The 24,959-nt window shown below is 49.5% G+C and overlaps 1 protein-coding gene across 6 annotated transcripts in view; it reads left to right on the plus strand.

Annotated features, from left to right (window-relative positions):
• Positions 1-24,959, plus strand: part of EXOC2 (exocyst complex component 2) — a 1,204,847-nt gene that overhangs the window by 570,731 nt on the left and 609,157 nt on the right. For all 6 annotated transcript variants that reach the window (XM_085607146.1, XM_085607144.1, XM_085607148.1 and 3 more), the window contains one exon: positions 14,124-14,249. In XM_085607146.1, coding sequence (XP_085463272.1) covers positions 14,124-14,249 — 126 coding nt within the window. The remainder of the gene's footprint in view (positions 1-14,123; positions 14,250-24,959) is intronic.

The following is a 24,959-nucleotide window of genomic DNA, read 5'->3' on the forward strand; positions in this document are numbered from 1 at the left end:
CCGAAGGGTCTGCTCCGGGTTTCGCCCCCTTCCCGGGACCGAGAGCGACCCTGCCCAGCTTCATCAGTTTTACGAAGCGATGCACGCCATCTTTGGGCAACCCGACTCCGCGGGGGCTCCTTCGGGCCCCGCGGACTCAGCTGGGGGCCCTGGGCCTTCGACGCCTTTGGTTTTCGGCGCCGCAGGGTCCCCTTGGATCCGGTCTACCTCGTTACGCCTCCACCGGCACCATGTCTGCAGCCGGCGTCGGCTGTGTCCCCAGCAAACATCGACCCCGGCCTCCACCTAGAGGTAGACACGGAGCCGGACCGGCGTCAAACCGACACCTGATTTGGTGTCGACGGGTACTTTTGTGTCCCTGTTCTACCCTGGCTCTTTGAAACCAGATTGGCAGCCAGAGGAGGGTGAGGAGGACTGCGAGGGGTCTGGGGACCCTTTAACCGACCAGTTAGGTTATGAACCGGACTGGAGAGAGGAACTGGGGAGGCCAGTGGTCTGGATACTTCCTCAGACCATGGCATGTTGTCTCTTCCTACCGTGGCTACGGAGGAGGTAGCGTCATACGCAGTGGTGTTGCGTAGGGTGGCTAGGCTCTCCACCTCGAGCTACCTACGGTGGCAGTCAGGACTAACCTCCTGACAGAGGTGCTTCAACCAGCAGCGAACTCTTCAGAGCCCCTGCTGCAGTTTAATGGAGCCCTCACGGACATCCTTTTGGGCACATGGCTCAGGACCAACACATGGGCTCCTGTGGACAGGATGATTGCCCGACGCCACCGCCCGGCCCCGGGCGATCCCATTTTCCTCTCCTAACACCCCACCCCTGAGAGCTTGGTGGTCCAAGCCTCCACCTCCAAGGGCGCATTCCCTACCGCTCCACCGGATAGGGAATCCAAACAGCTGGACCATCTTGGGAAGAGGATGTTTCCTTCCTCCAGCTTGGGACTGCGGTCGGTAAACACCGCATGTCTCTTGGGCCGTTTCACCCACACTGTGTGGGATACGGTTGCTCAAGTGCTGCCTCGGTGCCCGGAGGAGGCCCGGGCCCTGCTCTCTCGAGCAGTTGCCGAAGGGAGAGACGCAGCGAAGTTTACCATCCGCTGTGGGCTGGATACCGCCGACTCACTAGGCAGGACGATTTCCACGTCTGTAGCCCTTCGACGCTACGCCTGGTTGAGGTAGACTCTTATGGACATGCCCTTTGATGGCCGTCGCCTTTTCGGTGACAAGGCAGACCACGCGCTAGAGTGCTTTAAGGACTCTCGGACTATGGCCAGGTCCTTGGACCTCCCCACCACCTGCCCTGCGCAGTCTGCCTTTCGCCCCTTTCGTGGCTATGGAAGGGGTGCCCCGCCATGTCCCGCCCAGACCAACATGCCGGCGCAAGCTGTTCAACCTTTGCTCAGCCGGGTACGTGGGAACCAGCGCCGTGGTTTTGAGGGCCAGCGGGTGGGCCAGTCCACCACAGCCCCCTCTGCAGCAGCCTCTAAACCCTCCTAGTCCGACCTTTCAGGGCCACCAAACGCCAGTAGGTGGCAGGATTCGCCATCACCTTCCCCACTGGCGCACCATCACGTTGGACAGGTAGGTGTAACAAATAGTCCGAAGGGGCTACTCCCTCCCCTTCGAGACTACCCCTCCATCCATGCCACCTCATTACCATCGCATGTCGGAAGATCATATGGCCCTTCTCCAAAAAGAAGCTTCGGCACTCTTGCCAAGGGAGCCATCAAGCACGTTCCTGTCCCAGAAGTAGGTCGCAGTTGCTATTCCCACTACTTTCTGGTGCCCAAGAAGGACTAAGGCTTGCATCCTATCTTGGATCTCAGAATCGTCAACCGCTTCCTCTGGAAGGAGAAGTTCAAAATGCTGATGCTCGCTCAGTTCCTGTCTGCCCCCGACCCTGGAGACTGGATGGTAGCATTGGACTTGCAGGACGCTTACTTTCACATCCCGAACCTGCTGGCCTACCAGCGTTACCTGCAGTTCACGGTAGGCCATGAGCATTTTCAGTTTACCATGCTCCCTTATGGCCTTACCACTGCCCCTCGGGTGTTCACGAAAGTGATAGCGATGGTCACAGCTCATTTGCGCAGATCAGGGGTTCCAGTCTTCCCCTATTTCGACGACTGGCTGTTGAAGGCAGGCTCGCCTGAGGCTGCCTTCTCCCACCTCCAGACTACGGCTGACCTCCTGCATTTGCTGGGGTTTTCCATCAACATGCCGAAGTCACACCTGACTCCCTCTCAGAAGCTCCTCTTCATCGGAGCGGTTCTGGACATGACATAGTTTCGGGGCTATCCTCCAGAACAGTGAGTCCAGGATATTCGGGCTATGATTCCGATCTTTCAGCCTCTAACCCGGGTCTCGGTCAGGATGACTCTCCGGCTTCTGGGCCTGATGGCCTCTTGCATCCTGCTGGTGGACCATGCCAGATGGCATATGCGGGCTCTTTAGTGGGACTTAAAGTTCCAGTGTGCACAACATCAGGGGAACGTGTCCGATTGCGTCCAGATATCGAAGGGCACTGCACACCAATTGAAGTGGTGGCTAACAAACCAGGATTGGGTCGACAGCAAATCCCTCTCCCTTCCTCAACCAGACTTCACAGGGGTGACCAATGCATCACATCTGGGATGGGGCGGCCACATAGGGGAGGCAGAGAACAGCGGCCTCTGGTCTCCGGCGGAGTCTGAGCTCCACATCAACCTTCTGGGCGATTCGTCTGGCACTCAAAGCATACCTTCCCTCTGTCCAGAGAAGAGTAGTGCAGGTGTTCACGCACAACACCACCGCTATGTGGTACTGCAACAAACAAGGCGGGGTGGGGTCGTGGACCCTATGTCAGGAGGCCCTCCGCCTCTGGACATGACTGGAACATCAGGGCATATCCCTGGTGGTTCAACACCTGGCAGGTTCCCTGAAAGCCAGGGCGGAAAAACTCAGGCACTGGTGCATGATGGATCATGAACGGCATCTTCACTCGGAGGTGGTGCAAGGTCTCTTTCAGCAGTAAGGAGAGCCTTGGTTAGATCTATTCGCCACAGAAGAGAACGCGCAATGTCAGCAGTTCTGCCCGTTGGAATTTCCAAGGCGGCACTCGCTAGGCAACGCTTTTGGTCGCGAGTGAGGTTGAGGCCTTTCCGCCTGTACCATTTCTGCCCAGAGTGCTGAAGAAGATCAAAGCCCAAGTCATTTGTGTGGCTCCGGATTGGGCACAAATAGTCTGGTATCCCGAGCTGCTCAACATGGCCATCGATCCTCCGATCAGACTGCCTCTTCGGGACGATCTTCTTTCGCAGCAGCAGGGGACGGTCCTCCACCCGAACCTGCCCAGTCTCCAACTCCTTTCGTGGAGATTGAGCTGTGGCAGTTGACGTCATTTGACTTGCCTCCCGAAGTTTGTGATGTTATCTTGGCGCCAGGCGCGTCCCTCCACTAAGACGATCTACACCTGTAGATGGAATACATTTGTGGCATGGTGCACAGCAAAGTCTTTGGATCCCCTTTCCGCCCCTCTTGTTCCTCCTTTCTTTGGCCCAGCAGGGCTCTGCTCTGGGCACTCTTAAGGGCTATCTCTCAGCCATTTCAGCCTTTCTTAGGCTTGCTGATCAGCCTTCTCTTTTCAAATCCCCTGTTGTGAATCGCTTCCTTAAGGGCATTACTCATCTCAATCCTCCTGTTCCCTTCATAATGCTTCAGTGGGACTTGAACTTGGTTCTTACCTTCCTTATGTGCACTCCCTTCGAGCCACTACGTAACTGTCCTTTCAGGCTTCTAACTTTGAAAACTGCCTTTCTGCTGGCCATAACCTCTGCGCGGGTGAGTGAGCTACAAGCTCTTTCTTCCAAGCCTCCCTTTCTGGCAGACAGCACTGCATTCATGCATTAAAGAATTTTTTTCAACTTTTCTGCCTGAGCTTAACATTTTGCTCACGCCTCAACACTATATTGCTTTAAGTCGTTGCCTTACACAAACACCCAGAGTGGAAGGTAGTTTATGATGATGTCAGTTGGGAAATGTAATGTCACCTGTTCTATTTGACCATTTGGCTGTCAGTGTCATTCCTCTGGTCTTCTACAGCTTCTTTAAGGTATGACAGTGTCTTGATTGGGTTCCTTTGTTCACACGCTGGAGCTCTGACGCTAACTGACCATTTGCTGATAGTTTCAATATAGCACACTCCTACACTACATAACTAAACCACATCATGATTTAAACTGGCAACCACACACCACCCTTACTCATCCTGTCGCAGTCTAAACCATGTCAATATTTTACAAACCTCATACATTCAAGATCAACTACAATCCTATTTGACAGAGGCAACATAATTTCTATTCATACTGGAAAAGTCAAGAATTGGCCTTTTCGACCCCGGCAATCAGCGGCAAAAATGGAAATATATACGCTCTAACATAAGTTGCCATTTTTTGCCCTTAGTAGAAGGAATCCTTGGCTGCCCAAGATTCGCAAATGATGGCTTGAGACTTTTAATTCCATCATTTAGGCGGTTAAATATCAGACTTTCCTCTCAGCCAATAATGGAATGCTTCAATCAGTCGGGCAATACGTCTGGTCAGTGGGTTCATGGATTAAAAAAATTATTCTCTCCAAATTACCACCAACGAGGCAATGGTAATCTGCGCAAATGAGCTACCAGATTGGACCAGCTTATTTTTTATTTTATTATGCCACATTTTCTATTCTATTTTGTAATACGTTTTATTATGTTCCATGTTTTAATGTTTCCTATTTATTATACAATAAATTATTTGATTTGAGACTCCCCCCTCGCATTCATCAACAAATCGTGCCAATCTGAACAAGTACCACCGCCACATCACATGCTTCTCATTTAGGCAAAGGCCTTTGAATATTGCGTAGACTTAGTTTGTTACTGTAAAATTAAGCTGTACGATTTAATTTGGTCTTCGTCTCTGTGCACCAGCTGGGATGACTTTGTAAGTTGGATGGCGATTTCTAGCACAACAGAACACTCTGTGTGTCAGGACTGTGTTTTATTGTAGCATCAGATACGTTATAATTTGCTAATTTAGTCGATTATAATTTCTCCATTTTACCATTGTGCAGTTGGTCCAGAACTATTCTTCAGTGTGGGAAGCATTGGAACGAAATAAGACCACTGACACTAGGTATTGTAGTGGTGATTATTAGACAAACAGAAGTGGTATGTGGACAACACTATGACATATAGATAGCATTTCAAAGAGCAAGCAAAGGCACAGGGTAGTAATCGGGCCAACATTGAGGTCAGAGATTGGGCTCATCATGGAAACATTTGAGGTGCCAGAGATACATAGTAGCAGTAAGAAATTCGGTACTTGGTGAAAAAAAATTGAAATCAAATGGTTGAAAACAACATTGATAAAAAAAAACCTTGAAAAAGAAACAATCGTAAAGAAAAACGTAGTGATAGATTCCTTACCTTAGAATTACCCCCAGGCGTCAGACTGGATCCGGAAAGTTTTCGTCAGCCGTACCCCTGCGTGTCGGAAGGTGGCATCGTGCAGCTCCGCGTCCGTCGTTGGCGTTTTGGTCGCCGTGATGACGTCGCTGCAGCTACTTAGAAGCCGCCCTCGTGCGCTGACTTCAGTTCTTTCTTTTTCCGCGCCAGCAAGCGCAGATCCGGGAAGAGCAAGTACCCCGAGTCACTTTTTGACTGAGTTTTTTCGAGGCCTTTTACCTAATTTCTTCTGAGTCAATCGACTCCTGGTGTCGTAGGGAGGCCCGGTTTTAAGAACTGCGGGGACTGTTACCGCATGATGTCGGTGACGGACCCGCACCGCTTGTGTCTACTGCCTGGGGCGCGACCACGACTCCAAGTCGTGCCCTGACTGCTGGGCCATGGCGCCGAAGACTTTGTGGGAGCGGTCCCGAAAGTTGCTGGAAGTCCGGCAGTCGGCTCTGCGCCGCTCAAGGTCCCTGCCCCGTGGGAGGTCAAGGGACCGGTCGCGGAGCCGTCACCATCGTTCGTCTGGATCCAAGTCTTCGCACACGGGGTCAGGTAAGTCGAAGCATTCCAAAAAGAAGTCGAAAAAGCGTTGTTGCTCTTTGAGTTCCCGTCGCGTCTGAGTGTGCAGGTGGTGCCACCCCGCGGCTCCGGCGGAGCCTGCGACGTCGCTGCTGACCTACCCACCTTTTCCGGGTCCATCGGCGACACCTGCTCAGGTGCAAGAGTTTCTTGCTGCCATGGCCCGACTCTTTGGGCCGTCTGGCCCCGCCGGTGTGCCTTTGGGGCCCCACGGGCCCGACTGGGGGTCCTGCCCTAAGTCCATCCTCCTTATTTTCAGTCTGTTTCACAGACTTCGATGGAAGGTGAGGACCGGGAGGGGTCTGAGGACCCTCTCACAGAAGAGTGCGACTGATCCGGACTGGGCAGAGGACTTGGGGGATGCCAGCGGTCTCGACACCTCACCTGACCTTGGCATGCTGTCTCCTCTTTCCGTGGCTACGGAGGAGGGAGCAAGTTCCTCAGTGGTGTTGCGTAGGGCGGCCGAGGCCCTCCACCTTGAACTCCCTACAGTAGCTGTCACGACTAACCTCCTGACAGAAGTGCTTCAGCCGGCGGCAACCTCTTGGAAGCCCTTGCTGCCTTTTAATGACGCACTTTCGGATGTTCTTTTGGGCACTTGGTCCAGGCCCAACACAGGGGCTCCTGTGGACAGGAACGTTGCATGACGCCATCGCCTGACTCTGGGCGACCCCCTCTTACTCCCCCAACACCCCACTCCTGAGAGCTTGGTTGGCCAAGCCTCTGCTTCCCAGAGCACGTTCCCTTCTGCACCTCCGGATAGGGAATCCAAGAAGCTGGAGCAGCTTGGCAAGAATCTTTTTTCATCTGCCAGCGTAGGGCTGCGGTCGGTGAACACCGCATTCCTCTTGGGCTGTTATTCCCACTCTGTGTGGGATACGGTTGCGCAGGTGCTGCCCAACTGTCCGGAGGAGGTCCGGACAGTCCTCTTCACTCGCCCAAGCTATAGCAGCTGGGAGAGACGCAGCTAAGTTCACCATTCATTGTGGGCTTGACACCGCCGACTCACTGGGCAGGGCGATTACCACGACGGTGGCGCTTTGGCGCCACGCCTGGCTGGGGACAACTGGCTTCTCGAGGGATGTCCAGAACACTCTGATTGACATACCCTTTGATGACATTCGCCTTTTTGGCCATAAGGCAGATAGTGCGTTGGAGCGCTTTGAGGACTGACGGGCTACGACCAAGTCTTAGGGCCTGTCAGCCACTCGGCCTCCTCCGCCTTCTGCTTTTCGCTCCTTTCGCAGCCACGGAAGAGGTGCCCCAACACGTTCCTTTCAGAGCCACAGGCCCGCGCAACAACAACCTCAGCGCAGCCGAGGACGTGGGAACCGCTGAGGCGGTTCTGGGGGCCAGCGGGCCAGTCCACCTCCACCCCGCAGCATCCACTTCCAAGCCTTCTTAGTCCGTCCTTTCAGGCCCATCAGACGCCAGTGGGGGGCAGGATTCGCCATCATCTCCCCCACTGGTGCAACATCACCTCGGACAAGTGGGTGCTGCAAATAGTCAGTAGGGGCTACTCCCTCCCCTTCGAGACTACCCCTCCAGCCATGCCACCTCAATACCACCGCATGTGCGGGGACCATCTTGGCTCCTTCAGCAGGAAGTCATGGCCCTCTTGGCCAAGGGGGCCATCGAGTGCGTTCCTGGGCCAGAAGTAGGTTGTGGTTGTTATTCCCACTACTTTCTGGTTCCCAAAAAGGACAAGAGCCTGCGTCCTATCTTGGACCTCAGGAACGTCAACCGCTTCCTTTGGAAGGAGAAGTCCAAGATGTTGACGCTAGCTCAGGTCTTGTCTGCCCTCAAGCCTGGAAACTAGATGGTAGTGTTGGACTTGCAGGACACATATTTCCACATCCCGGCCCACCGGCGTTACCTGCAGTTCTCGATAGGCCATGAGCACTTTTAGTTTACCGTGCTCCCCTTTGGCCTTACCAGTGCCCCTCGGGTGTTCATGACGGTGATGGCGGTGGTCGCATCTCATCTGCGCAGATCAGGCGTTCCAGTCTTCCCCTATCTCAACGACTGGTTGTTGAAGGCGGGCTCGCCCCAAGCAGTCATCTCCCACCTCCAGACTACGGCCGATCTCCTGCATTTGCTGGGGTTCTCCATCAATGTCCCGAAGTCGCACCTGATACCCTCTCAGAAGCTCTTCTTCATCGGAGCGGTTCTGGACTTGGCGCAGTTTGGGTTTCTCCTCCCAAGCAGCGAGTTCGGGATATTCAGGTTATGATTCCGATCTTTCAGCCTCTATCCCGGGTTTTGGTCAGGATGACCGTCCGGCTCTTGGGCCTGATGGCCTCCTGCATCCTGCTAGTGGATCTCGCCAGATGGCATATGCAGACTCTGCAGTGGGACCTGAAGTTCTAGTGGGCACAGCATTAGGGAAACCTGTCCGATCGCGTCCAGATCTCAGAGGGAACTGCACAATAATTACAGTGGTGGCTCACGAATCACGATTGGGTCAATGGCAGATCCCTCTCCCTTCCCCATCTGGGGCACACAGTTGCGACGGACGCGTCCCTCCTGGGATGGGGCGGCCACATGGGTGAGGCGGAGATCAGAGGCCTCTGGTCTCCCGTGGAGTCCAGGCTCCAGATCAACCTTCTGGAGCTTTGGGCGATCCGACTTGTACTGAGGGCATTCCTTCCCTCTGTCCGGGGAAGTGTGGTGCAGGTGTTCACAAACAACACCACCACCGCCATGTGGTACTGCAAAAAACAGGGTGGGTGGGGTCGTGGACCCTATGTCAGGAGGCTCTGCGCCTCTGGACGTGGCTGGAACATCAGGGCATTTCCCTGGTGGTTCAACACCTGTCGGGTTCTCTGAACGCCAGGTCGGACAAACTCAGCTGCCGGTGCATGATGGATCATGAATGGCGTGTGAACTCGGACGTGGCGCAAGGTCTCTTTCAGCAGTGGGGAGAGCCTTGGTTAGATCTATTTGTCACCGAAGAGAACACGCAGTGTCATCAGTTCTGCGCGTTGGAATTTCCAAGGCGGCACTCGTTCGGCGACGCTTTTTGTCGCGAGTAGAGTTGCTCTCTGTTGTAAGCCTTTCCGCCTATACCACTTCTTCCCAGACTGCTGAAGAAGATCAAGCACGACTGGGCCCAAGTCATTCTTGTGGCTCCGGACTGGGCTCGAAGAGTATGGTATCCCAAGCTACTCAGCATGGCCATCGATCCCCCGATCCGACTGCCTCTTTGGGAGGATCTTTTGTCGCAGCACCAGGGTAGGGTCTTCCACCCAAACCTGTCCAGCCTCCACCTCCTTGCGTGGAGATTGAGCGGCGGCAGTTGACATCTTTTGACCTGCCTCCCGAAGTTTGTAATGTAATCTTGGAGGCCAGGAGTCCCTCCACTAAGACGTTATACGCCTGAAGGTGGAATAAGTTTGTGGCATGGTGCACAGCAAAGGCTGTGGATCCCCTTTCTGTCCCTCTTTCAGAGGTCCTTGTATTTCTACTTTCTTTGGCCCAACAGGGCTCTGCTCTGGGCACTATCGAGGGCTTACCTCTCTGCCATCTCAGCCTTTTTACAGCTTCCAGATCAGCCTACCATTTTCAAGTCCCCTGTTGTAAATAGATTCTTAAAAGGCATTACTCATCTGTTCCATCCTGTTCCTTTCATAATGCCTCAGTGGGACTTGAAACTGGTTCTGACATATCTAATGTGTGCTCTCTTTGTGTCACTTCACAACTTTCCTTTTCGTCTTCTCACTTTAAAGACTGCTTTACTGGTTGCCATCACCTCTGCCAGAAGGGTGAGTGAGCTCCAGGCTCTTTCTTCTAAACCTCCTTTTCTCTCTGTCCATCCGTACAAAGTTGTTCTAAGGACTCGTCCATCTTTTCTGCCAAAGGTTGTCACTGCCTTTCACATCGGGCAGACCATCACTTTGCTCACCTTCTTTCCGCCTCCGCATCCCTCGAAAGAGAGGCTCCACCATCTGGACCCAAAACGTGCGCTCTCATTCTACCTGAACCGCACTCAACAGTTCCGGGTGGATGACCAGCTCTTTGTTGGCTACGTGGGCGCCAAGAAAGATCAGGCCGCTCACATGCAGACTGTCTCTCGGTGGGTCGTTCTGTGCATAAAGGCTATTTATTCTTTGGCTAAAAAGGAGCCTCCGATGGGACAACGTGCCTAGTCTACCAGGGAGACGGAAGCCACTACTGCTTTGGGACGGGGAGTTCCCTTGCAGGACATCTGTCAGGCAGCTACGTGGGCCTCGCTGCACACGTTTACCAAGCATTACTGCCTGGACAGCCAAGTCCAGAGAGACAGCTTCTTTGGCCGTTCTGTTCTCCAGGACTTTCTGGTGTGATCTTGGTTCGCAGACCCGCCACCGGAGTTTGTATTGCTGGGGTATTTATTCTTCGGTAAGTAATCTATCACTGTGTTTCTTGCACATGCACAAGTTACTTACCTTCGGTAACAATATATCTGTAAGAAACATTAGTAGTGATAGATTCCTTACTGCCCCACCCATCCTCCCCCTTCTGCGAATTGATTTCTAGGGTTAAAGTCCTCCCTTCCAGGGCCATAGTTTCATGCACCACTGGTCAGTATCTTGCATGGCTCTGTGTTCCTGGCGCAGAAAGTCGTGTACAGAACTGACGTCATCGTGCGAGGGCGGCGTCTAAGTAGCTGCCGCGACATCATCTCAGAGACCACGACGGACGCGGGGCCGCACGACGCCACCTTCCAACACGCAGGGGTACTGCTGACGAAAACTTTCCAGATCCAGTCTGACGCCTGGGGGTAATTCTAAGGTAAGGAATTTATCACTACTAATGATTCTTGCTGATATATCGTTACCGAAGGCAAGTAACTTGTGCTTTTTGCACAATAAATAGTATGTATTTCTACTTTTTCATTAGACCTCGCTCGAACACTTGCAATAAATTAACGTTTATTATTTGACTAATGTCTTTATCATCTATATGTATTACTATTTAAAACTCTTAAGATGTTTATGAGTGAGGAACAGATGTTTGAAGGGGAACAGTGTTATTGATCCACCTTTTTGTACTAATCTAATTTGTCGTTTGTTGTGCAGTGATGATTTAAGGTTTCTTGGGGTCTGGATGTTTTAAAAGTATTTTGCATTAATTTAATTTGATATTTATTACTGAAGGTTTGATTGAGGGAACAAGCAGCGGGAGGATTTGTGTCAGCGATCAGGTGTTAGTGAAGAGCATTTCAATGTTGCCAACATTGCCAAACACTTCATTTTATAGTTGCTTTATAAACATCTTGATCTTCTGGAATTATTTCTTTCATATCAATGTTTATTATGTTATGTAATCATTTTTTTTCTCAAGGTTTGGTTTTCTGTAATATTGAGCATGCATTATCTATTTTGTTTTACCACTTTCCTTACTGTATTATCTGTCTGCTTTATTAATCAACGCTGTTAAGGTTCCAGATGTGCGCTGTGTTGTAGGGGGGAAGTGCTGTGTTGGAAAAACTCTGGTAGTTGAATGAATACCAAGCCAAAGGTGTCTGGATCTTTTCAAACTTAGCAAATAAAAGTTCCTTAAACAATTTAAATATCTAAAAGAAGATACAAGGTTTACCTAGACATGATCACTTCCGGTATATGCCATTCTGTCCTATTCTCCAAAGTATATGTTATGAAGTTCTTATATAATGACTTTGTTCTTCAGAGCCTGTGCAAATGCTGCATCGTAGATTTACAACACAATTTAAACCACAAATATCTGCTCCAGGCTAGCTCTGAGGAGTTGATAGTGGTTCGATTACCGAGATCAAAGCCCACAACTGGCACAGAAATAGGTCGCAGCAGTGTATAAAATATTAAAACACACACGTTCGGATAATTGGATATCTGTTAACTTACTTGGGCAGAGTACCATCTATCCCTGCACAACACTTGGTAGCACATAAATAAAACATGGACAGTGGTGGAACTGGCTGCGCCTAATTTGCCATCTAGTGATGGCTCCTGAGTGCCATGATTGTTCCAATGCCCTCCCCACAAATGGGGAGAGCTGGCCTCTATGGAGGGCACAGCAGGACCGATCTGTGACCTTCAAGATGGCAGGCCTTTTGAATCATCGGGGTGTGGCCTCCTCTTCACCCGTCGTCCAAAGGGGAGCGCCACTGCAGGCAGGACTGCTCTTTTGTTCCACCCACTCAACCCCTGTAGGTAGTGGTTTCGAAGTTGCAATACATGTTAGCTAGCAATGCATTGTCAGTTTGGGTCTTTGATATATTCATACTTGTTCACCTGGTTGTGCCTTAGCTGTCTTTTTTCTTGCAGGAGCTTTCCTGTTATATGATTCCTTTTGTCGTATTACAGTGGGGTGAGTTCATGGTGAGACACTTCAGGTTTCCTTGGCATCTCACAGGAATTCTAGACACAGGATACCAGTGTCATGGGAACCTCAAATGAGGATGCTTGCAGCATTTGTTAAAGAATCTGCAATTTTTGCTGGGTTTGGGAGGGTCGCTTTCGGCAGCCCTTTACCCACCTTCACACATAGGCATTGATGCTTCAGTACATTGACCCATAGAGGTTGCAGGATGAGGTCTTCATCAGGGGATCAAGACATGGCTTGGTTAAGAAACTGGGATCTATGTTCAAAGTTGTAAATAGGACTGATTTGTGATACGTGTTTAGTGCAAAATATTTAGAAGTCATGCTTAAAATTAAATATGGACTGAGTTTTGATACCTCTACCCAAAAACAAAGCTTTGGTCTCAGGCTGTTTTCTTGACGTAAGGTTGCTACATTGGTATGTTCTGGGCGTTTTGGGATGAGGGCATCGGCGTGTCCTCACCCATATTCTGTTAGTCCTTCATTGAACTTCCCTGGTGTTCTCTGACAAAGTACTTGGAGTTGTACTTTGAAAAGGGTAAAGCACAGGCACTCTCAACTCTGAATGTTTAGATGAAATTAGGAAATGTATCTGTGAGTAGTTGCAAGGTAAGAAAATGAACGAGCCTTATAAAACATTTTTTTCCTTTACAAAGTGAAAAAGAAAATTATTGAGGCGAAGACTAATGATGTTCCATTCGAAAGTTATAATATTTTTTTTTTTTTTTTTTTTATAGTTTTAAGAGAACGTGGAGCCTTTTTTGCTGTAGCCGTTTTTTGCTGTGATGCCTTTAATATTGTAATTGTCCATTATTAAACAATTAACAATTTTTTTTCTTATATAGGATTGTCTGTCGATTCTTGAGCCTTCGTCCCATCTGCATTAGTTGTGTGTGTGTGTTCATAATACTCCATTAACTACCAATATGTGTTTGATTGTGTTTTGCATCCTGACTGTGTTCAACATTGCGATCGATTTTGCCAGTTTTTTGTTTATTTTTTATATTGTTATCTGTTTTTACTTTAGATTTTGCTTCTATCCACCTGACTCCCGTTTAATGGTATCAGGGACATTTTGAACAGCTGCCACTATCCACTCTTAAATTTATTCACAAAAATACAGATCTCGAGTGTAGTTTTTCTGTTAGAGGTATCAGCCCCGCCATTGAAATTTACTGCATTCAGAAATGCAAAACTTAAAGAAATAAACAACACATACACAATGATGTGCAAAAATGTTTGGTGCAGAAAGAATCTCTACATATCAAACAGGGTACTGTGGCTATTATCGAGACCAGTGGCATTTTCGCCAAATTTTACAGCAGGCTTGAAAACATTATGCAGTAAGAAATGCAAATGTTGCAGCATAATGTGGCACATTATGTAAGGTATTATTGTGTTATTTAGCATTTCAGCACCTAACATTGTTATGTCTGAGCAGAATTGCACCTCATTAGTACAAGAAATGTAACACTTCGAGACAGTATTCAGTAACTGAAAACTCATAAGTTAACCATTGCACAGGATCTGCCAGTGGCACCAGAATGTCATAATTCCAACTGCTTTGGATATAATTGTTACCCTGCTGCATTGCGTGGGACATCTCCAGCATTTGTGTCCATAAGCATGTAGCTTTGGAAGAAGCCAATGGTGGAGTGAGCTGTGCTGGTGTTTAGTACAGGGATGTTAGACTTGTAATGTTGTGTATTTGTTGTATGTTTTTAGGAAATCTAGTGCAGCACAGTCCAATGCTTGACCTGGACAGTGAAGGGCGCCCTTCTCCGATAGGCCGGCTCAGCCAGACAGCTTCTCTGAAACGAGGCAGCAGCTTTCAGTCAGCTCGAGATGATGGTAAGAAACAACCATGTTACATGTATCAGTGTACAAACGCCCATATCACTGTATAGTATGTTTTGTTAATATGATTTGTAAAGCGCATGGCTTCGCATACCAACCAAGCCCATTTAAAAAAAAAAAAAGATATGACGCCTGTTGTACATGTTTACAATCTTCGTCTATTCTCAAACTGCTCTGGATGATCTCAGTATGATCTTGGATATGGAAGGCAAGGCCGCATTGGTCCTTTTAAATTTCTCAGCAGCTTTTGACAGTTTTTTCCTCAGTTCGTTTACCTTCTTTATTCAAGTCAATGGAGAAAACCTTGCTATTGCCAGGTATGAGTTGTTTCTCCAGGGTAAGGGGGCATTTGGTGGTGTTGCCACCCTTTCATTCCTCCTTTAAAGATATTACATGTGGAATTCTTCTTTGGACGTCACTCAGCCATACTCTTTTTAATTTATATATCACTCCCATTGCCTTGCTTATTCAATCTTTTCGTTTTACCTTTTGCTTTTAACACTGATGACACCCAGCTTCTTATCGATATCTCATCTGCTCAAACCTCGTTTCTGGACTGTCTTTGTGCAGTGGTTCACAGGATAAGCCTCAACAGTTTGAAATTCAACACAGACCATAGAAAGACTTTATGTATCTAGAGTACCTCAGTTTCCCCCCTCCGGTTTTATTTAAACTTTTAGCGTATTCTCGTTGTCAAATATTTCCAGAATGGTGTAGATGGAGGACCATATGCATCCAGCTGCCTAGCAAACGCTGTACTGGGATCGGTGTCCTGTGGGCTCTTTGATCTGATTGTGGTTTAGCCAGGTTGATGTTCAAACATTGAATGGATAGCCTCCTGCAACATGAAACTTCTTTTGTGGAAATGGCATTTTAGTGGCCGTAATATCAGTCAGGTGCCTAACCTAGCTGCAAGCCCGTTGTGCCTTAGAACCTTTCAGAGTGATCTTTCAGGAGAGCGTGGCCCTGGGACTCATTCTTACTTCTTTCCAAAAGTATTTCCAGAATTCTGTTGCAATGAAGGGATCGGTCATGATTACCCAGACATTTCCTAAATTCTGCCTACATTTTTTCCCTCATCTGTCTGGCCCCTTGCTGAGGAGATCCTGCACAGTTGGGACATGAAGTGTGCTTTGCACTTTCATCTGGAATGAACTAGGAACCTGTGTTCAACAGACCCATTTCTTGTGACCTTAATGGGCAGTGACAATGAATGAGCGGCCTTTGAATGCTCCATTCTCTGGTGGATAACGACATCCCTCACCCTCTGCTACAGCCTGCAAACTCCAAAAGGGATAAGACATCCTAGGTGGTATTTTGTAGCCATGTATTCAGAGCAGCTTCACATATGCTGTCAACAGCGTGCTTTTGAGGTTTTTTGCAGAGTGATGTTAAGGTTGGCCAGGAACTTTAGTTAACCTCTTTGCCTAAACCTAAGCTACCACATACTGTCTTTCCTCTCTTTTATTTCCTTTTCTTTGTTGCTGTTGAAACTACCCTTAAGTTGAGTATGGTAAAAGGAACGGATGTAAAATTAGGATAAGGTTACCTTTACTCTGACTCTTTTCTCTTAGGCCTCCATTACAAGGTTGGCAGAAATTCTGCATTGGAATTTCTGCTTAGGGAATGATAATTCCATGAACTTCGAATATCGAGTTATTCTGATATTTTCCCTGAGCATGGGAATCCGAGTTAATGCACCTTATTCCCCTGGTAGTTTTCCATTGTTCTGGCACTTCCAATCAGGACATTTCACTAACTTTTAGAAATTTGCTTCCGAAAAGCAAATTGAAGACGAGGCAGAAGAAGAGAAACTAACCAGGCTTTCCCATGCCTAGGAGAAGTTAGATAGTCATCATTTTAGGAACTTGACTCAGGCTTTGAATTCCTACTCAGTTCTAATGCCAACTCTGCTGCTGATGTGTTCAGAGTTCTCTGGACTGTTGTTGACTCCATGGCATATCACATCCTCAAGGAGCCCATGGCCCCACAGGTCCGTCAGGGCTTCTAGTCAAGCTATTGCCTCTGGGCACTCCCACTGTGCCGACTGATCCCAGATGAGGTCAGCCCGCCCCATCTTCAATATCAGGCCATTCATACACTCCAATCGCCTCTGGATCTGCTGGTTATTCATCCCTCAGTGCCGACTCCTGATCTCTAGCAGCAGATCAGAATCAGATGCTGGTTTTGTATCCGAAGCGGACTCTAGCAAGGGGTCGCTCTCTGTCACATTATGACCTCAACAAAGACCAACCTCCTGTTGCGACTCTCCATCTGAAAGAGACAGTTAGTTATAGATTCCTTACCTTTAGAATTACCCCCAGGCGTCAGACTGGATCCTGAGAATTTTTTCTTAGCAGTACCTCTACGCTTCGATGGGTGGCGTCGGTCGACTCTGCGTCAGTCATCGGCGTCGTGGTCACCGGGATGACGTTGCGGTGCCTACTTAGACGCCGCCCCTGCGCGTTGATGTCAGTTCTTTCTTTTTCCGTGGCAGCCTAGCACAGATCCAGAGAGAGCTATCCCTGTAGTCACTTTTTGACTAAACTTTTTTGACTTTTTGTCGACTTCATTTTCAAGTCTTCAACTCCTGGTGCACGAGGGATGTCCCATCTTCGAACCGGCTTCAAGCCTTGCGAGGCCTGTCACAAGCTGATGTCTGTGACGGACCCGCACCTCGTGTGCCTTTGGTGTCTGGAGCGCAACCACAACCCGAAGTCGTACTCCGACTGTCAGGCCATGAATCCAAAGTCTTTGCGGGAGCGGTCTCAAAAGCTCTTGAAGGCCCGGCGGTCAGCTCCGCATCGATCCCGGTCTCGTTCGAGGTGAAGATCTCAAGACCGCTCGCGCAGCCCCCACACCCCGACCCAATCCAAGTTTTCGAAGTCCTTGGGTAAGTCGAAGCACAGGAAGAAGGCGAAGAAGAACCAGCGCTCTTCATGTTCTCCCCGTCGGTCAGCTGACGCGGTGCGGGACCTGGAGCGTCGTCGCTCTAAGGCTCCGTCTACCGTGCCGCCTTCAGGGACGACTCCACGCCTCCCCACGTATCCGGGAACCAGGGCGTCCCCTGCCCAGCGTCGTACGTTTTACGAAGCCCTCCACCGTATCTTTGGGCTGCCAGCATGCATTCGGGCTTGCGAAACAAGTCGGGGGTCCTGGGCCTTCAGTACCAGTGGCTCCAGCCCCGGCACCGGAGGGCCCCGCGGATCTGGGCCTTGATCCGGATCGACACTGGTCGATCTTACCCGACCTTCCCCGGTGCCGATCCAGACAACGATGCCCCCGGCTGACGCTGTCCCCATCATCACCCCCGAAATGGAGCCGGACCGACGTCAGATGACGGTAAATCTGACCCTGGAGAGTCCTTTTGTCCCCCTGTTCATCCCTGGTGTTCCCTATCGCCCAGAAGGTGGTGATGAGGATTGGGAGGGGTTGCTGGACCCTTTGGCAGACCAGCTTGAAGAGCCGGACTGGAGAGAGGACCTGGGTGACACCAGTGGTCTGGACACTACTCCAGACCATGGCATGCTTTCTCCCCCTACCGTGGCTACGGAGGAGGGAGCGTCTTACGCTGTAGTGGTGTGAAGGGCAGCCAAGGCCTTGGGCCTGGAGCTCCCTTCAGTGGCAGTCAGGACTAATCTCCTGACAGAGATGCTTCAGCCTGCGGCAACCTCCTCTGAGCCCCTTCTGCCCTTCAACAAAGCCCTCACTGACGTCCTTCTGGGCACCTGGTCCAAGCCCATCACAGGAGCTCCTGTGGAAAGGACGACTGCCTGCCACCGCACGGCTCCGGGCGACCCAGTTTTCCTCACCCAACACCCTTCCCCCAAGAGCTTGGTGTTACAAGCTTCTTCTTCCAAGGGTGCATTCCCTTCTGCTCCCCCTGACAGGGAATCCAAGAAGCTGGATCATCTTGGGAAGCGCATGTTCTCTTCCTCCAGCTTGGCACTGCGGTCTGTGAATATTGCGTGCGTCTTGGGTCGATACTGCCATATTATTTGGGATACGGTCGCGTAAGTGCTGCTTCAGTGACCGGAGGAGGCCCGGGCTGTTCTCTCCCAAGCAGTGGCAGATGGGAGGGACGCAGCTAAATTCACGATTCAATGTGGACTGGATACCACCAATTCACTAGGCAGAACGATTGCCACTTCAGTAGCCCTTAGGCGCTACGCCTGGTTGTGGATGCCTGGTTTTTCCAGGGATGTTCAGCCAACCTTGCTGGACATGCCCTTCAATGTCCGTTGCCTTTTTGGTGACTAGGCAGACTCTGCGCTGGAGTGCTTTATGGATTCCCGTGCTACGGCCAGATCTTTGTGCCTCGCTGCGTCTTCCCGTCCACCTCAGTCTGCTTTTCGCCACTTTCGTGGCTACTGCCACGTCCGGCCCAGTCTAGCTACCGGTCCACGCAAGCTGCCCAGCCTCTGCGTGGCAAGTATGTGGGACCCAGCGACCTTGCGGTTCAGGGTGCCTGCGGGCGGGCCAGTCCATCCTTTCCCCCCTGCAGCAGCCTCCAAGCCCTCCTAGTTCAATCCTTCAGGACCATTAGCGGCCAATGGGTGGCAGGATTAGCCATCACCTCCCCCACTGGCAATCCATCACGTCAGACAGGTGGGTTTTGCAAACAGTCCCAAGGGGCTACTCCCTCCCCTTCGAGACTGCCCCTCCCTCCATGCCACCGTCTTTCGATCGCACGTTGGAGGATCATTTGGCACTTCTCTGCCAGGAAGTTTCTGCTCTCTTGGCCAGGGGAGCTATTGAAAGGCTCCCTGCGCCAGAAGTAGGTCGTGGATGCTATTTCCTCTACTTTCTGGTGCCCAAGAAGGACAAAGGCCTGCGTACTTTACTAGACCGCAGGGCCCTCAACCGCTTCATCCGGAAGGAGGCGTTCAAAATGCTCACGTGGGCTCAGGCCTTGTCTGCCCTCGACCCTGGAGACTGGATGGTGGCGTTGGACTTGCAGGACTCCTATGTCTATATTTTCGTCATGCCAGGTCACAGACGCTATCTATGGTTCACAGTAGGCCACGAGCATTTTCAGTTCACCGTGCTCTCCTTCGACCTTACCAGTGCCCCTCGGGAGTTGACAAAAGTGATGGGGTGGTCACAGCTCATCTACACAGATCAGGGGTTCCAGTCTTCCCCTATCTTGACTCTGTGAAAGACGGGCTCGCCCCGGGCTGTCGTCTCCCACCTCTAGACTGTGGCGGACTGCCTGCACTCGCTGGGGCTCACTATCAACGTGCCGAAGTCACACCTGACTCCCTCTCAGATGCTCCCTCTCATCGGAGCTGTTCTGGACACAGTGCAGTTTGGGGCCTATCCTCCTGAGCAGCGAGTCCGGGATATTCGGGCTAGGATACCAATTTTCAGCCTCAATCCCGGATTTCAATGAGCATGACCCTGAAGCTGCTGGGTCTCATTGCCTCCCGCATCCTGCTGGTAGATTATGAAAGATGGCATATGCAGGCTCTGCAGTGGGACCTGAAGTTCTAGTAGGCGCAGCACCAGGGGAATCTTTCCGACTACGTCCAGATCTCGGAGGGAACTGCACAACAATTGTAGTGGTGGCTAACGAACTAAACTTGGGTCAGAGGCAGATCCCTCTCCCTTCCCCAACCAGATCTCACAGTGCTGACAGATGCGCCACTTCTGCGATGGGGCGGCCATCCGGCAGAGGTGAAAATCAGAGGCGTCTGGGCTCTATATCAACCTGTTGGAGCTCTGGCCGATCCGCCTGGCACTGAAAGCATTTCTTCCCTCTCTCAAAGGGAAAGTGGTGCAGGTGTTCACTGACAACACTGCCATGTGGTACTGCAACAAACATGGCGGGGTGGGCTCTTCGCCTCTGGACATGGCTGGAACATCAGGGCATGAACCTGGTGGTTCAACACCTGGCAAGTTCTCTGAACGCCAGGGCAGATGAATTCAGCCGTTTGTCCCTGGTGGAACACGAATGGCGTCTTTACTCGGAGGTGGTGCAAGGTCTCTTTTAGCAGTGGGGAGAGCCTTGGTTAGATCTGTTCTCATTAGCCAGCCTAGCGCTAAATTCCTCAATTGCGGCTTCCCTCCTGTGTTATTAAACTCAAATCCTCAGGCAACACTGGCACTATTTATTTGCCCAAGCTGTACAAGATCTTCAAGATAATGATAAATATGTATTCTGATGTGACCTTGACTCCACTGGCTCTATTACTCATGCCATGGGTACTAGTGTTATCATCAGATGCTATGCTTGGATGAGCTACACCAGATTTTCAGGAGACATTCAAGTCTCTTTTCTTTAGCGCCGAGACACCTTAGGGTATTTGGGCGCTCAATAAATTGCTTAAATAAATGAAATAAATATTCTTTACTTGCCATTTATTGGGGCCGTAGTGTTTGGCGAGAAAGAAGATGCAACTTGTAAGCATTTTAAAGATAGCAGAGTTATTCCTTGCTCTCCCACACTATCCATTTCCACCAGCAGTACAAGAAGTTCATAAGCAAGAGGCCTTGTTATCATTAGCGGCAGCTGTCACAACCTGTCAAGCAGCCAGGGTAAACTTTTCCTGGCTTTAGGGGCAAGGGTGGAAGCCGGGGACAAGGGTAGCAGTATCAGCACCAATCCTCCTCCTCTTTCCTAAGCATCACCCATCAAACGTCTTTAACTTTCCCTCAAGCTATCTTTTGGCACCAGTACGGGGCAGATCCAGCATTGCCTACCCTGCTGCAGTTTATACGTTTGGAACAATGAGTCATTCAGTTTGTATACCGTGGTTATGCCCTTCCCTTTCTCTATAGGCCTTGCCCATATTCCTCCATATTTTTTTGTTCATGTATTGTGAGATAATGCTGATATACTCTTCAGAGAGGCGCGGTTGCTCACCAATGGTGCTATGTATCTGAGGCATAGAGAGTTTTTGGGTGCTACTCTTGGTACTTCCTGGTCCCTAAGAAGAACAGCGGCTTGAGACCAGTCTTGGATTCCAGAATGCTAAACTTGCACCTCAAGAAGGAAAAGTTCAAAATGATAACCGTGCGCAAATTCTGCTGGTCTTGGACTCCAATGACTGGATTGTGTGGTACTGCATGATGCATACTTTCATGTCGCAAACCCAACAAGATGATGGACGGAGTGCTGAAACCTTTCAACCATTTGCCCCCAGTCAAGAGATCTGGGTTTAATCTATCGTTCTTTTGCTCACTTTGCCACCCCAGTTTGAACCCTGCCAAATGCAAATCAGTCTAGACCCTTCTTCCCATGGAAACAGTCCAGCCCGAATTGCCAGGCCAGGTGCTCCCTGGACCGTAAACAAACATCCTTGGACTGGTTGCGGGGTATCACCCCTCATCAGCCAGGCTAGCTTGACTCTAGTAGCAAAGCGAGCAAGGTACTCACATCTGGGCATTCCCTTGGCCACTTACTACGAACATAACAAACACAGCAAGGTCCCAGGATGCTTGTTTTCTGGTCCAGGTATGACCGGTCTTGGCAGTTAGGGCTGGACTGTTCCCAAGCGAAGCAGGGCCAGGGCTGATTTGCATATGGCTGGGTTTAAACTGGAATGCATGGTGATCAAAATAACAATGGATTAAACCCAGATCTGTGACTGGGGGTGAATGTTTGAAAATGTTCAGCATTCCGTCCATCATATTTTTATGTTGCATACTTTCATGTGCCTGTCTTACAGACCCACATGAAGTATCTTAATCATGTAATGGGGACAGATCACTTTCAATTCACCGTCCTGCCCATTGGCCTGACTTTAGTCCCTCAGATCTTTACAAAGTTCAGGTCAGTGGTCGTGGGCTATCTTCACAGGTCTGGGATACACGTATTCCCACGACGATTGGCTGTTGAACGTGGAATTGCTTCAGCTATGTTCCGACCACTTGTATAATAAAACTTTGTCTGACCTGAAATTTGATCAGTCTGGTTATGACCCTATGTCTAAATCGAGAGCTACTGTCCCTGTTCTGAATATTCTGATACTAAATCGTATTCTAGCATTATGCATCCCTCTGTTGCCCCACACTCATTGGCACATGTAGGCTCTTCAGTGGAACCTGCAGCTTCAGTGGGCCCAGCATTTGAAATACCTGTTGAACCTGATCTGCTTCTCCAATGAATTGGCTCAGTGGTTGAGGACTGTAGCTAACCTGATATGTGGCAGGCCTTTCTCCTCACTTCCTTCAGAGGCCACAGTGTCAATGGATGCACCCAGTCTGGGTTGGAAAGGTTGCCCTGAACAAGGTGAGCGGAGGTCTTTGATCTCTGATGGAGCAGGCCTATCACATAAATCTTAAGGAACTGAGTGCCATCCAACTCACCCAAATGGCCTTTCTGCCTTCCTTCGGGCTCGGGTCAACCCAAGTGCTTTTGGACAACACGGCCGGCCTGTAATGCTACACCAAACAGGGTGGAGTGGTGTCTTGTGCCCTCTGACTCTCAAGGAAGCCCTGTGATGGTTGTGCCAGTCATCACCAAGGCCTCTGACCCTCTAGGCAGTCACCCAGATGGATCCCTCAACATCAAGGTAGATATTCTCAGAAGATACCATCTTGACAATCATGAGTGGGGTCTGCACCCGGAGGTGACACGCCCATTGGGGTGTGCCCTCTGTTGACCATGTTCACAGCTTCCAAAAATACGAATTTTCCAGCAGTTTGAACTCTGGTGTTTCTTTCTCAAGGGTCTCTGGGTTATGCTTTCCACCTTGATTGAGACTCGGGCCTTCTATACCAGTTTCTGCCTTTACCACTGCTCCCGCAGGTCCTGAAGAAAGCAAGGTGGGACTGAGCATAGTTGGTACTTGTATTCCCAGATTTAGCCAGTGTGGTTTGGAACTCCAAACTGCTGACCATGTGCTTCTTCCCTTCAGTTAGACTTCCTCTTTAGAATGATCTATTTTCCCAGCAAGTGGGCAAGGGTCTTCCCCCTAAGCCTCCACAATCTACATCTGTGTGTGTGTCGATTTAGCCTAACCAACTGAGAGCTTTTGATCTTCCATCAGAAATAGTGGATGTCACTCTGGCTGCCTGCTCCCCTTTTGCAAAATCTGTTTATTCAGGTTTTTGGGCCAAATTTGTAATCTGGTATGAGGAGACATCTGCAAGGCGTTGCTTCAGGCACATTTGAAGGTTACGTCTCTGCACTTTCTGCCTTTGTTTGCCTGATCCGTTGTCATTGTTCAAGTTACCTGAAGTGGTGTATATTTTTAAAGGGCGCTCACTTTTCCCCCCCGCTTCCTTTACCATGCTGCAGTGGGACCTTAATTTGGTTCTGACCTTCCTCATGTGTGCTTCTTTTGAGCCTCTTCACAGCTGTACTCAGTGTTTGCTGCTTTTGAAGATTATATTCATTATTGTGATTACTTTGGTGTGTCGGTGTGCTGCAAGTATGGTAAGTTCAGCCTCTGTTATACTGCTTTCTTTCCTGACAAACCGGTATCTAGGACTCTAGCATCCTTTCTTTCAAAAGTGGGGTCATCCTTTCATGTGGGACAGTCCACCCCACTACCCACATTGTTCTCTTCGCCACCACCCTATAAGGAGGACCAGAGTTGATGCAGGTTGGATTATCAGTGGAACCTTAGTTTCTTCATTTATAAGACTGAGTAGTTCCATGTGGGTGATCAGTTTGTTTCATTCACCGGAGTAAAGTTGGTCCATAAATGAACTCTACCATAATGAATAGTCCTTTGCATTAAATGTTTTGTTATGTCCCAGAAAAATCCTCCCCAAGGCCTGACGAGTCATTGCACTGTGGCAAAAGCTGTGACTGGAGCCTTGGCCTGGGGTCTACCTGTTCTCGACATCTGCCAAGAAGCCACATGGGTATCTGTCCTTACTTTCAGTAGGAACTACTGTATTGATTATATCCTGCAAGATTTCCTAGTGTAAGTCCACTACTCAGACAACACACCCTTATAGGGCCATTGCTTTGCTATTGGTTCACATGGTGGGGAATCTGTGGTTAGTTGTATCATCAGATAAAGTAATAATGCTTTTTCTTGTGAATATTCTAACTCCATTTTTGTCATTGCTCATCCATCTCTCCGTTCTGAAGAGACAACTTTGAGAAGTTAATAACATTCCAAGTTACATTTGCACAGTCTGTCATATACGCTTCTCGTCTGTGGGAAAAGGAAGTAAATAAACCAATGTCAGCATGACACAGAGGCACCTTAGCTCTGCAACGCCATGTGTGGAGGAGGTATGGATCCGCTACAGAGGCCAATGGCACCTCCTGCTAGTGTTCAAGAGCTTTTGCAAGAGTCTTCTGGATCCAGTCTGATATCTGAGGTAGATTGAGAAGCTGAGAAACTTGTAGTTAGATACAGTATCCACCAGAAAAAGTGTTACAGAAGGTAAATGATTTCCACCAATGCTATTGGTGAGCATAATCATGCACCAATCTTGATTCCATGAACCTAGATTCAGATTTTCACATCTAAGTTGAAGTTAGGTGCAGAAATATCTTTGTGACTTGGGCTGTGAGTGCTTCTAAATCGGTCAATTTACAAATAATGTTCCTGCGTTGGCCCATAGAAAAAATTCAATTAATTGACATGCCAATCTAAACATTACTGCTTTAGGCTTCTCATCTGCTTTTTGTTACTTGTTCACTCTTACCCATGACACACTACACTGCTAATCCTGTAGGGGATAGAGCAGGTGCAAGTGAGTTCCAAATCTGATCTAATTTACACAGAAATTAGAAAC

Source organism: Triturus cristatus, chromosome 5_2 (genome assembly GCF_964204655.1).
Source record: "Triturus cristatus chromosome 5_2, aTriCri1.1, whole genome shotgun sequence".
NCBI classification, from domain to species: domain Eukaryota; kingdom Metazoa; phylum Chordata; class Amphibia; order Caudata; family Salamandridae; genus Triturus; species Triturus cristatus.